General features: G+C 39.9%; 1 protein-coding gene across 3 annotated transcripts in view; it reads left to right on the top strand.

The window, feature by feature from the left end:
• The window catches only part of LOC118429936 (limbic system-associated membrane protein-like), an 83,512-nt gene extending 81,003 nt beyond the window's left edge, over positions 1-2,509 (top strand). For 2 of the 3 annotated variants that reach the window (XM_035840584.1, XM_035840582.1), the window contains 4 exons: positions 177-392; positions 780-854; positions 1,236-1,418; positions 1,916-2,509. In XM_035840584.1, the coding sequence (XP_035696477.1) occupies positions 177-392; positions 780-854; positions 1,236-1,418; positions 1,916-1,977 (536 nt within the window). In that variant the 3' untranslated portion in view covers positions 1,978-2,509. The remainder of the gene's footprint in view (positions 1-176; positions 393-779; positions 855-1,235; positions 1,419-1,915) is intronic. The other variant, XM_035840583.1, reaches the window with a different exon arrangement.
• The last annotated feature ends 10,749 nt before the right edge of the window (positions 2,510-13,258 follow it).

Raw genomic sequence — 13,258 nt, 5'->3', positions numbered from 1 at the left:
TAGTTCTCGCGGGAGTTGAGAGAACTAGATTGAGATCTAGACTAGCGTGGATCTTCGAGAATTTGGAAGTACGCGTGCTTACCTTAAAAAGACGTCACTGTTAGATGAAATTAACTATGCTCATACTTGACTAATGAATCTCTTTAATAACAACGGATTTTTCCATATACTTACAGCTCCTTACAAGGGTTTCAACATGCGAACGATAGCAATCGTGGTGGGAGTGACCGTGGGGCTCCTGTGGCTTGGCCTGTGCTGTTTCCTTGTTGTTTGCTACATGAGGAGGCGCCAGCACCAGGCAGAGAAGACTAAATTTGCCTTCTACTACAACATGGGGAGGAGGGACCCTTCAGACACAGATGGGCCACCCAAGGAAGTTCCAAAACTTCCAGGTATGAATACAAATTATAACAAACTCGTTTAACTGGTAAGTGCTGTGATCAGCAAGTAGTTTTCTTTATATGTTTGTTTGTTGTTGTTGTTTTTTGTTTGCTTGCTTGCATCTGTAGTTAAGTGATTATTCTATCGACAACATTTAAGGTATAAGTGGTGTAATAGGATACTTGGAGAATTGAAAATATGGTTTGACTGGTTGCTCACTCATAGCTATACCTACACAGTAATTTTTAGTTGGGCATACGTAGAGGCTATTGGTAGATGAGGTTCATTGCACAATGTAGTTTCCTTTTGTGTAGTTTCTGCTAGATTATTCTGTGGTGAACTGTAGGTGTTTGTCATGGTTATATCTAAACTTATTCTTTTGTCCTTCTTTTGCACAGAAAAGCCACGGAATCCCACACCAGTGAACACTGGCATCCGCACCATGCGGAAGTCAAAGAAAGGACAAGGTAAACGTACGTTGAATATCCGATTTTTCACATTCTTCCTTCATAGCAGCATTTCATTGCATCAAATGACGTCTAAATATCTTGATCCAAACAAACACCTGTGACCCAAATAAGAAACTTTCTGCTTTTAAAGACACCCTCTGCTTTATCTTGCATTTAATAGTCGTTTACGACTGTTAATCAATGAATGCTTATCTTCACATTGGCACGGTCTTTTCTATGCCAATTTGCACTTGGATTTATGTACATTAAAAAGAAAAATGAGCAACATAACTGGCTGCAGAGAGAAAACGACAAAACATTTGCATATAAACCGTCGGAATTTGGATGAAGGTCAGTTTATGGTCGATTTTTCTTGATTTCAATCACGATTACTCTGTCATTTAGAGAGAAGATACGCCCGCGTGCTGTACCCGTATCTGGCTATTGAAGAGAACGAGCTACAACTAGAGATAGGTGACGTCATCGAGGTGCTGGAGGGGGAAGATGGCGGCTGGTGCCTGGGTTACCTGAGGGGCAGGATAGGCCTGTTCCCCTCCAACTACGTCATGTTTCTCTCAGGCAACGACGGTAATCCTCATATATAAACATTTTCAAACTGCCGTATGTCTTTCTTTGCAGTCCATTATGATTGTGTTGAGTACCAGCTTAACGGCTTTCCAATCTTAGCTTTTGAAATCCTTGCTGTTTGTCACGTTCGACACCATATCATTTTCACGACTGCCTCATATTGAGACTGCCATGACAAATGACAAAGCTTTGTAACGACACCGAAGTCACCCTCCTTTCCAAACCATATAACGGCAGATGGCAGAACTAAAACTGTGTCAGATTGAAACAAATTTTGCTTTTCATTTGAGGAGTTTGTCTCAACACTTTAAGTATGTAGCTAGGATTCCTTTACAGATCTGCAATTGGACAAAACCTAATAATACTCAGAAAGACCACTTAAATGTTTTCGTTCGTGGTAAACTTTAACGATATTGGTTTTAAATTCTTAGGGACAGAAAATGATAAAATGAGCTGTGAATTCATCTTGATATGATGCATTTTTTGTTTACTCACAGTACGACCGGCAGTGGCTAGACAAGTTATTGAAGTAGAAGAGTCCGGCAAGAGAAGCATCTGAGAAAAAACGCATTTGACATCATCTTGAAGATATGAAACCACCAATTACATCGCATTTATCCGTCAATTGGGCATGAATATGAAGTCCGCCTGTTGGCCTGGCAATAGGGGTAGTTATTGGTTAAGAAAATCCAGGTACAGATACGTTCCAGGTCCACCAAAGAATCAGGTCTAAGTCCGGACCTGAACATGGACCTAATTATCTGTGAAAAATTGTGAATGGGTGATACTCAAAATAACGGTCCATTTCGCTACAAAGGATTGTGTTTGGTGGAGTATCCGACGTCCACTGGCGTCCGATTTTTTTGGACCGGTCCAAGAAGAGAAAAACGGTTTTGTATCGGTATCCACCCCTACCTGGCAACGTACATGTACGCTCCCCCAAGTCGTGTATATGCAGTGCCTAGTACATGATCCAGTGTAGTTTGGTAACCACAATGAATGTGAAAAGGAAAAGAGAAGGAGAGTCACAAACTTTTTTAGAGCTCTAGAAGCCTTATGTAAAAAAAAAGGACATACTGACGATCTATAGAGCCGACGTACTAATAATAGTCTCCTTTTCACCTTAATGATACTACCTGTAACTTGGTCTAGATCTCTACCCATATTTTTTACATAATATTCTTGCGCCATTATCTAATTCAGAAGTAATGCTCTATACCAAACATATGTCCGTTATTAATTATGAAAGTTCTGTATGTAACATCTTGAACAAAGTTTTTATGTTGCATATCAAAGATATTTAACCTCTTATAAAGCATTGTGGAACGCTTAGAACAGTGCGAGTCGGTGATTTATGATTTAATGTCGGAGAAAGTCAGAGCTTGAAAATGGCTTTGTATATAGTGCCCTCCCATCCCACAAAATATAATAACCGACAACATTAATAGTTTCCCTACTTGGCTAGTGCCCTTCTGGAGACATATAGTATAGTCGTAGAAACCGCTAGGAGCAAATGGTCTTCATGTAGTACTGTAACAATTCACATGTACAATATGGCCTTGTCGCCGGACAATAGTATAACGATAAGTCATAGCTACCTGTATGTGTATGGCTATGCTACGTAACAGCAGTGCTTGTCTATAATGCCTCAGCTATTGCGCAGTGTTATATGTATGGTTTGTCCTGAAATTGTTCAACACATTTTTGAATAAATGTTTGTAAGTATGCATTTCTATTTCCTTTTATATTTCAAAACATCTTTTATTTCAAAGTCATGAAGGTGGTGGCACCAACAACGTTTTACAGCAACAGCGAAGAAAACCTCAGTGTCTACACCTGCCACTTACTTTGGCTTTGAAAGCAGTCCAAACGCGATGGGGTTTATGGTAGTGATGCCTTCTTAAGTCCACCAAATCTTACCACATTAAAGAAGTGGCATTTTCACGGGCACGCGAGTACCGACGTCCTACCGGAGCCTTGCTTAGGATTGGCGCCACCTCCTGAAAGACAGCAGTTATCCGGAAAATCCTCATGTACCGCCCCCAAGGCCCGTGATCTTGTAAGGCGTCCGGGAAATCTCCCTGAGAAGAATAGTTAGAGTATTGCTCACGTCAGTACTTAGGACAGCTCTACTCGTTCAGAGAGTGTGACAAAATTAACCAATTGTTCATGAGGCCTGATAACAAGTTTCATAATTCTTACTCTCAAAAAGGGCAAGCAGTCATTTCCATGTTCAGCACTTCTCCCGAGATATTGTAAAATTTGTTTTATGTACATCTGCTTCATGTGAAAAAAAAACACTTTAAAACGCCGCCTGGCGAACGAACCTCTCACAGCATGCTGTAGTTTCTGGATCCAGCTGCATGGTTAATGTTCAATTATAACGTACGTTATGCAGGCAAGGATTATCAAGCGAGCAAACATTAAAGAAGTTACGCTGGTTTATTTTATAATCTTCATCACTGATATTTTCTACATTTTATATTTGTACACGTAGGCAGGTGTATGAATGCAGTGTTTTCTCTTTCCGCCAGATGTCTCTTCCAAAATATGGGCTGCCGCCACCGAAGTCTACCATCTTAGCAATGAATATTGATGATGCCGTCTTGTTTTTTTTTAATTCTTAGCATTTATGTTTTTGTTAACACTCACAAGAGAACGTTGATATAGTACACATGTACATTGAAGCAGATTAGAGAAAAAAATTAACATCATTTCACACAGTTTCTATTACCTTGTATTAATATCATGCAGCTATAACAATAACTTTCGTATCACATTATCATCATGTTAATATACATATAAAGTTTATCTTTTTTCGCCTGTAATGTGCGGTTATCTCACTTGGAACCCAAATGACTATCCTACGGGCGTGTTTCCATCAAAACGACCCAACGGTGGTGTTAAAATTCAAATAGCACCGATAACTGCACATCATATCCATAAATTTTCTCCATAAATCTGAATGTAGATATGATACATAAAAGCTGGGTATGATCTCATTTTGTAGTCTCAGCTTTTTGTTATTGAAATATTCTTCAACCTATATTATTTTTCAATATTCAGTTAAAACCTACGATTTTACAACTTTCGTTTTGTACCATGCCAGACGCCATTGCAGTATGTATGGACCATGACCATCGATTAAAAGATATCATGCTTATTTTATTTTGGAGGCTTTCACATGGTGTGAATTAGGTCAGGTTTTGATCAGCGTTTTGGAATACCAAAAGGACGGAACCGTGACATGATCTATGAGCCAAGCACAAACTTTGAGTGATATCTGTCCTAGTCTTGTATCCAATCCAAAGACAGGGTTTTACAACGAAAACACTGACCCCCTCCCCCCCCCCCTCCTTCTCATAGTACAATACACAGTACAAACGCGTTTCCATTTGCAAAAATGAGAAGCATGCTCATTCCTTTACGTTCTGTGTGTTTGGTTGTACGTCCTTTATGTCATGATTTTCGTTCTCCAAAACCTATCCGGCCAAGGACTGGGTTTGAATTGCTAGTGTACCATTACCAGGGCTCTAGCCTAATTGTTTTCTTTGAAGTCTCTTTGCCAACAGTTGCCATGAACACTTTAGAGAGAGACAAGCATGCGGTATTTTCTGCTAGAGACCCCAATCTAAACACAGTTCATTCCTAATATCCCGGTATACGTCCGAACACATTCCTAACCGATGAACGCCGGCCGTTCATATTCTGATGGTTTATTTGATGGAGTGCCTTTCAAAGGCTAATTCCCTTGTCGGTTAGGGGTTGTCAACTTTGATAAATTCTTTAGTCCTGCGGGCACAGACAACCCCCTTTCGTGATCTGTCGTGCCATGCGAGATTACATCTAGGAGAGTGGTTGCGGGCACCCAGCAGCATGTAACTTCGCGATAACATCATGTATTGCAGCAACGGGCTCTGAATAAGGTTGGATGTTGTGAACTGCGAACCAGCTTCCCTTGGGTGAATTCAGCCTCCGTTCTTTAACCCTATTCAGACCGGGCTTTTTTGGTCATCCCTGGACGGGGAGGGGGCTTTTGATGCCCTCCACTTCTAAGTCCTCTAACTCTTGAACGACGTGCCGTAGAGCCACTAAATTTTCAGGACATAATATCGACATAATATCTGACAAGTATTTGACGTTTGACGTTACGTTGACGTAAGATGACGTCATCAATTTGATTATATTGGCCAGACCCATGAAAAAAGGGTATTCTCAGAAAACTTCAAGTTATACTACAAAAATGTAACAACAAGTGCAGATAACAGAATAATTATGTTTATTACGACTTGTATTGCCAAAATCAAAATCGATGACGTCATAATGACGTCATAAAATGACGTCATGCACATCTAAGATACGAGTTACGCTCCGCCATATTATATCCACCACCTTTAATTTTTAAAACTATTTTTTTGCAACAAATAATCACAAAGGGCAATGGAAATAGACTAAATTCATTCATTTAGATGTTTATTGATGAAAAAATACCATGTAGCTACAAATTTTGAGGGACAATTAGCTTGTTATTTTTGATCTGGCCATACGGTCCGCCATCTTGGATTTTGGGCTGATGACATCATCAAATTAGCATAATGTATGCATATATAAGTATGAAACATATGCTAAATAATATAAGATTTTATCTATGTAACAAAATTGCAGTAATATAGCAAATAAATGTGAAAAATACATTGTTAGAACCAAAAATAGTGATTTTTGGCAAAACTGCCTGTCAGCAAACGGTTGCCATGGCAACACGAAAAAATGGAAAATTTGTCAAACTTCGCAAAATTGTTGCCAACAATATTTTAGGAAAACTCACCAAATTTGGTGGCTTTAGCGTTAGGCGTTCTGGCGTTATAGGGCATCGAAGTTGGCGCGGGCCTCAAAAGCCCCCCCCCCCCCCCGGTCTGAATAGGGTTAACACGATACCGGTAACGATGGTCTTAACGCATAGTGTTTAACGAAAGTGGATCACTATAGTCCACTGGAACATACTTGCACATGCTATACGATAACATCATGTATTGCAGCAACGGGCTCTAAAATAAGGTTGGATGTTGTCAACGTATCCACTGCGAACAAGCTTCCCTTGGGTGAATTCAGCCTCAGTTTTTAACACGATACCGGTAACGATGGTCTTAACGCAAAGTGATTCACGAAAGTAGATCACTATAGTTCACTGCAGCATACTTGTTCATGCTCTACGATAACATCATGTATTGCAGCAACATGCTCTGAATAAGGTTGGATGTTGTCAACGTATTCACTGCGTACAAGCTTCCCTTGGGTAAATTCAACCTCCGTTCTTTAACACGATAACGGTAACGATGGTCTTAACGCATAGTGTTTCATGATAGAAGATCGCTATAGTCCACTGAAACATACTTGTTCATGCTCTACGATAACATTATGTATTGCAGCAACATGCTCTGAATAAGGTTGGATGTTGTCAACGTATTCACTGCGAACCAGCTTCCCTTGGGTGAATTCAACCTCAGGCTTTTAACACGATACCGGTAACGATGGTCTTAACGCATAGTGTTTCACGAAAATAGATCACTATAGTCCACTGAAACATACTTGTTCACGCTCTACGATAGCATCATGTATTGTGGCAACGGGCTCTGAATAAGGTTGAATGTTGTCAACGTATTCACTGCGAACAAACTTCCCTTGGGTGAATTCACCCTCCGTTCTTTAACACGATATGTCCGTAACGATGGTCTTAACACACAGTGTTTCACAAGATCAGTACAGGCCACTGAAAAATAACACTACATGCTCCACGATAACCTCATGTATTGCTGCAACGGGCTCTGAATAAGGTTGGATGTTGTCAACGTATTCACTGTGAACAAGCTTCCCTTGGGTGAATTCAACCTCCATTCTTTAACACGATATACCGGTAACGATGGTCTTAACGTACAGCGTTTCACGCTTGTATCAGTAGTCCATTGAAACATACTTGTTCATGCTCCATGATAACATCGTGTATAACAGCAACGGGCTAACGATAAGGTTGGATGTTGTCAACGTATTCACTGCGAACACGCTTCCTTTGGGTGAATTCAACCTCCGTTCTTTAACACGATACCGGTAACGATGGTCTTAACGCATAGTGATTCACAAAGGAAGATCACTATAGTCCACTGAAACATACTTGTTCATGCTCTACGATAACATCATGTATTGCAGCAACGGGCTCTGAATAAGGTTGGATGTTGTGAACGTATTCACTGTGAACAAGCTTCCCTTGGGTGAATTCACCCTCCGTTCTTTAACACGATACCGGTAACGATGGTCTTAACGCATAGTGTTTCATGAAAGAAGATCGCTATAGTCCACCGAAACATACTTGTTCATGCTCTACGATAACATCATGTATTGCAGCAACGGGTTCTGAATAAGGTTGAATGTTGTCAGCGTATTCACTGTGAACAAGCTTCCCTTGGGTGAATTCACCCTCCATTCTTTAACACGATATATATACCCGTAACGATGGTCTTAACGCATAGTGTTTCACGAGATGGTATCAGTAGTCCACTGAAACACGCATTGCTCCGGGGGCATTCATGATGAGGAAGACCGTGATAATAGCTTTACTTGCCGGCGCCTTGCAGTGACCTCATTGGGAGGAAAGGTGCCTGAAGGATTAAACACAGGCTTTTGTCAAGTTACGGGTCACACCATGACCTAGCTGGCGGGGTAGCTGTCAGTCATGCCATTAAGACTCTAGGTGTAAATAGTGTAGCCCATTTGGGCGAGAGTTGACTACTCCTAAGGGAGTACAGGCATGGTGTACGTGAAAATGCTTCTTGAAAAGTGTCGCGTGTTCCATTTGCAGTGCATTTAGAATATTGTTGCCAAAGCACGCGGGTACGAGGGAGGTCAAACGCAACATGTATCAGGATCAGTAAGTACGTCTGATGTACCAAGCTTTTAAGACACCAAACTGACTTAAGATGCTCCATCTAGACTGATGGTAATGCTTTTAGCTCGAAGGATTTTAAAGTTGTGATGAGAATTGTGACTTGAAGATATGTTTTTCGGATAACGGAGAGCGAGTTATGGACGAACTCAGGCACAAGCCATTACTTGGGCACCATTTGATAGTTTGATTGAATCCTTCCTTCGAGAAAAACTCTATGTTAAAAGCAGTTAAGCTCACTCAAGGTACGAACTATTACTTATACGTGAGAGACATTACGTGAAGTATGTCTTATTGTATAAACCACATGGGAGTTTGGTGATACTTGCTTTGGAGAATACACGCTGCTGACCATTTTTATCCATTCACTCGCATACACAGCCTTAAACCTAGCAGGCAACATCTAAAAAAATCCGTTGATTGTTCGTAGCACGATCAAATGGGGTCATTTTGACATGACAGCTGAACTGTCTTCAACATGCCTATATTCAGACCATATCCAGGGGGTGATATCCAAGTCTATTCTTTAACTAGAAAGGTAATATTTGCAAGCAAATACAGAATGTTACCTTCACATGTTGTAGTCTAACACTGGCAACTGTTTTGTTCATTCTTATTTGAACAAATTTCTAAATGTAGTGACCCGAGCCCCCCTAGATCTGACATTTGCTACATTATGTAACCGAACACCACATGGTGCCTGCTACTTTACCGGTTACCATGGTGACAGCCGTCTGGTCCAGGTCGTTGACCTTATTTGTGCGGAGAAGAAGAAGAAACAAACCAAAATAATATGTTCCCTTCTGTGACGGTAACATAATAAAGTCAGAAAAAGCGGGTATGTCGTAAAATTGTGAGTAAGAACCTTGATGTCTGACATTTAAACACTCTGCAAGCAAACGGCCTATTGTATGATACTGGAGAAATTATATTTAGAATACTTCTTTTTCGTTTTGGGTGTTGTAAAATAAAAACTATGACATTACAAAAGATCATTTTATTTGCCTAAACCATAAATACGCAATGGTTCTCAGGGGCTACATGTAAAACGGTGTTAACGTTAGATCATTATGATATCTGTGTACACAACTTTGCAAATCTCGTTGATTGTTGTTCTTGCTTATCCCTATGCCATTCAGAGAGCTTAATCTACATTTATATCAATCTATTTCGTATCTACATAATTTCAATTTTGCACAATGTTTACACTGCTACGATATCTGAGATAAAACTTTATAATTTATCACCCAGATTTATTCTAATTTTATTATCTAATTACCAGGTGTCTGCTCTCGCTGTGCTGACGCCACGCTCTGTTTATTTTACGGGAGCGATGAAAAATTAGATCTTTGGCCCACCCCCCAAATTGTGGTTAACCTCCGGGTGTTCAGTATTCTGAGCTTGTTCCGTCACTACCCCACCCCCTAACCTCTGCGTGAGCAGTTCGATTTTCATCACCCAAACTCATACTACAACTGAACTTTGACTTTTAGAGCACAACATTATCACGTTATTACTTCCTGAAAATAAATCGATAGCCTATGTTTTTATAAGAAGTGATCGCAGATAAAAGTTTTCATGTTTATAGCACTTTTGTTAAGGGTCTTCTCGTACATCGAACGATTGTCGTACGATTGCAAACAGTAAATTCTTGGGAAAATCTTGTCTGTTTAGTACATAAAATGCATTCGTGAATAGTTTTATTTAGTTGGTGTGTCCCTGAGAATAGAACATTGGTTGTGAAAAAAAAAGAGTCTCTTTATTCAATGAAATTCGTTGTAATCAAAATGTACGTCTAAATGCATTGTTAGTGGTTTGTTCTATCACAGCCTGCCTGAAAATTCTATGAAAGATAACCGTATACGACGGACTACGACAACATTACGATCGCACCGTAAGCCAAAGGTGTCAAACATCTAGGCTGTGCTGTTCTCATCTGCCCATTAGAAGGATCGATGGTAGCTTTGCTGCGTTGGTAGATTTACAATGCTCTCTGATTCTTTGCAACTTCATTAGGTTGAATCCATCTACATTAAAACTTCCGGCCGACTAAGAGTGCAGATTTTAAATTAAAAGCTTTCTTGTACTTTATTTTTACCCAGCCGAGGTAAGCACAGATCACAAAAAGATAATACAAACACATGTAGGTAAGATTATCGTGTTCTAACATATAAGTTCGGCTTCTTCTTGCTTCTCGGTTATGGTGAAAATGCGCACGATTGTATGAGGTTAGCTATAGAATATTGATAGCGCCACCGTGCGATTGTATATGGCCATACTTTTGCTTCACACGCCCTGTCATTTTGTTGCCTTTATCTCGCGTCTTCGTCCGCCAGGTCTTCATGGCGAAACTATCGACAGAGACGTATTTTACGACACTTTTACGACAACGCCTGCCTACCTCCTAAAGCTAAGGAATCGTAAACACGCTCAGCAGTCCACCAAAGCTGAAAATATAGTCTACTCGGCAAGTGTACCTATCTCACTACACTCGTAGCACCGGTGAGGCACTGTGGGGTTTGAAAGATATTCAATGAGTTTCAGAGATTAATGAAAATGAAGTTAATTGAAAAAAAATTATTCCTTTTTGTTCATTTCATTCTCTTCTAATATTTTCTTAGGCCACAGCAAGTAAATTTTATGGATGATATCCTCTGCAGACTGCAAAAAATAGTGAGATAGGGCGAAAAAAAACAAGATGGGTGAAAAAAAACAAGATGGCTACATTTTCAAAAATAGGCACCATAAAGTTGTGATGACTGTTGTAAAAAGAATTAAAGGGACAAAACATGGTATCAGAGCCATCAAGGCATTCATTCCTGTATTTAAGACATGTACTGGTGTGGTAAAAGTGACATTAGTGTGGTAGACTGGCATCACCAACAAAGGTAAACGCACTCATAGCTTCCATATTGATGTCACATTTACAACTATCCAATAAGTTTCATTTCTACAATTACAGTCCTGGGTACCTCGCAAGTGTCACTTCTACAGGCACAATTATTAGGATACAACACAATAAATTTGTTAATTTTGATAATTTATCGTCATGTTGACCATCCCTACAGAAGAAAAAATTCTTGTTTTTTTTCTGAAATCAGGCGAAAATTAATGCGCGCGCTGATGTCATCCATAAAATTTACTTGCTGTTGCCTTATAACGTATATGTAAATCATTAGGAATCGTTGAAGGCAACTCAACAGTGCTGCAGTCAAGAAACCCCGCAGTGCCGCACAGGTGCCCCAAGTGCAGTGAGATACCACCTTTACCGCATACCACCTCCATGTCAGGTATGTGATTCCATAACAACTTACAAACTTGGTGATGTATACAATGCCAGCTATATTGATATAGACGAATATATTAATATATATTTTTATTCACAACTATTCTCTCTTGACTGATTCTTTTATAGAGCTATGGGTGTGGATCTGTTTGGATTGTCAAAGGAATTATTAGGTACCGGAATGGTCCACAAAATAAAATCCCATATACACAAATAACGTACATTACGTCTGAAGGTAAAACTGCCAAGTGAAAATGAGATATCACCGGGAATAACTCAGCTCGGAATCATCAGTCGTTTAAAGGCACTCTTTTGTGTGAGAGATCGTAAAAACTAGTGGTGGTACGGAGGAATCTTCAGACACTAAACAGTGATATGTATCAGCACCACGAAAAAAACATGTCACTGCATGAATAGTGCTCTAACATCCTATTATGGTATGCATAGTCAATACATATATGTCTGACCCAGCAGTTCGTATGGTTGTTCCACACCGGTTCGTTTCTATAGCCAGAAAATTGCCTTCGGAAATCTATGGCACAGTGGAACAGGCCGGTGATTTCGGCGCGAAGCAAAGGGCTCCCGCGAGCCGGGGAAAATGGGTTCCTATCTGGGCTAATCCATGAGTCAAATGACATTTAAACTACAAGCCATTATATCTACATGTTTCAAGCGTCCAGTTATACAACACTTAGAAGCATTCCATCTCTGTGGAACACAAACTATATGCTGTCCTTCTACACTTGGAATCTGCAGTAAGTATCTTTGTATTTTTGTACATTTTCAGTTCGTAACGGTTGAGCAGCTACAAGCAGTCGTTAGCGGTGAGGTTCATTAGTATGCCAACACACACGCCAACGCTTAGGAAAAAATCTTTAGCATTTTCTATGTAATCACTTGATCACGGTTACCGCGCGCTACATTATAATTATACAGGGGCGCCTGGAGTGTGTCCTTTTCAAAAGACGCGGATGATTTGTACTTCATTCTGTTCTCCTCCGCACATCGATAACTCACAGAGACACCTGTCCTGTTGTGATGTTTCCGTATCAGTAGCTTCCTTTGGCAATGAACATGTATAGACTCGCGTTTTATGGCCTAGACGTCACTGGAGATGAAAGGGGTGGAAAGGTCGCACGGATGTCTATGGAGGACATTTCTTGTTAGACGATGGATGAGGGGGACATTGAGCGTAAAATATTCATTCTGGCAGAAGTTGTGTTTTCGTTATATACATTTTAATCCAAGTAACAACATTTATGTATATCTAAGATCGAAATATTGACAATATTCTCATAAGTCATATTTTCCCCTTTTTTTCATATGACGAACATTAAGATTTTGTGAAATGGTATGAAGATGCAGAAATATTGTAAACGATGGATTGAAGGACATGCTGAAAGGTATATATTTTGGTGCACAGGGCAATACTAGCCAATCTTTAAATAAAGGGAAAAAAAGTCACAAATTGTATAGAAAAGTAAATTTCTGCGTATAGAATTTACACATTTGGAAGGACCCTTTAGTTACGTGACTCATGGAAAGATTGTAAGGAGTCCAAAGAGCATCTTAACAGGATGAAATGTGCAAGGCACAATCAATATAGAAACCTGCTTCTTC

The sequence above is a fragment of the Branchiostoma floridae genome, chromosome 14 (assembly GCF_000003815.2).
Source record: "Branchiostoma floridae strain S238N-H82 chromosome 14, Bfl_VNyyK, whole genome shotgun sequence".
Classification (NCBI taxonomy): Eukaryota; Metazoa; Chordata; class Leptocardii; order Amphioxiformes; family Branchiostomatidae; genus Branchiostoma; species Branchiostoma floridae.
This window is presented reverse-complemented; position numbering and strand designations above follow the sequence as displayed.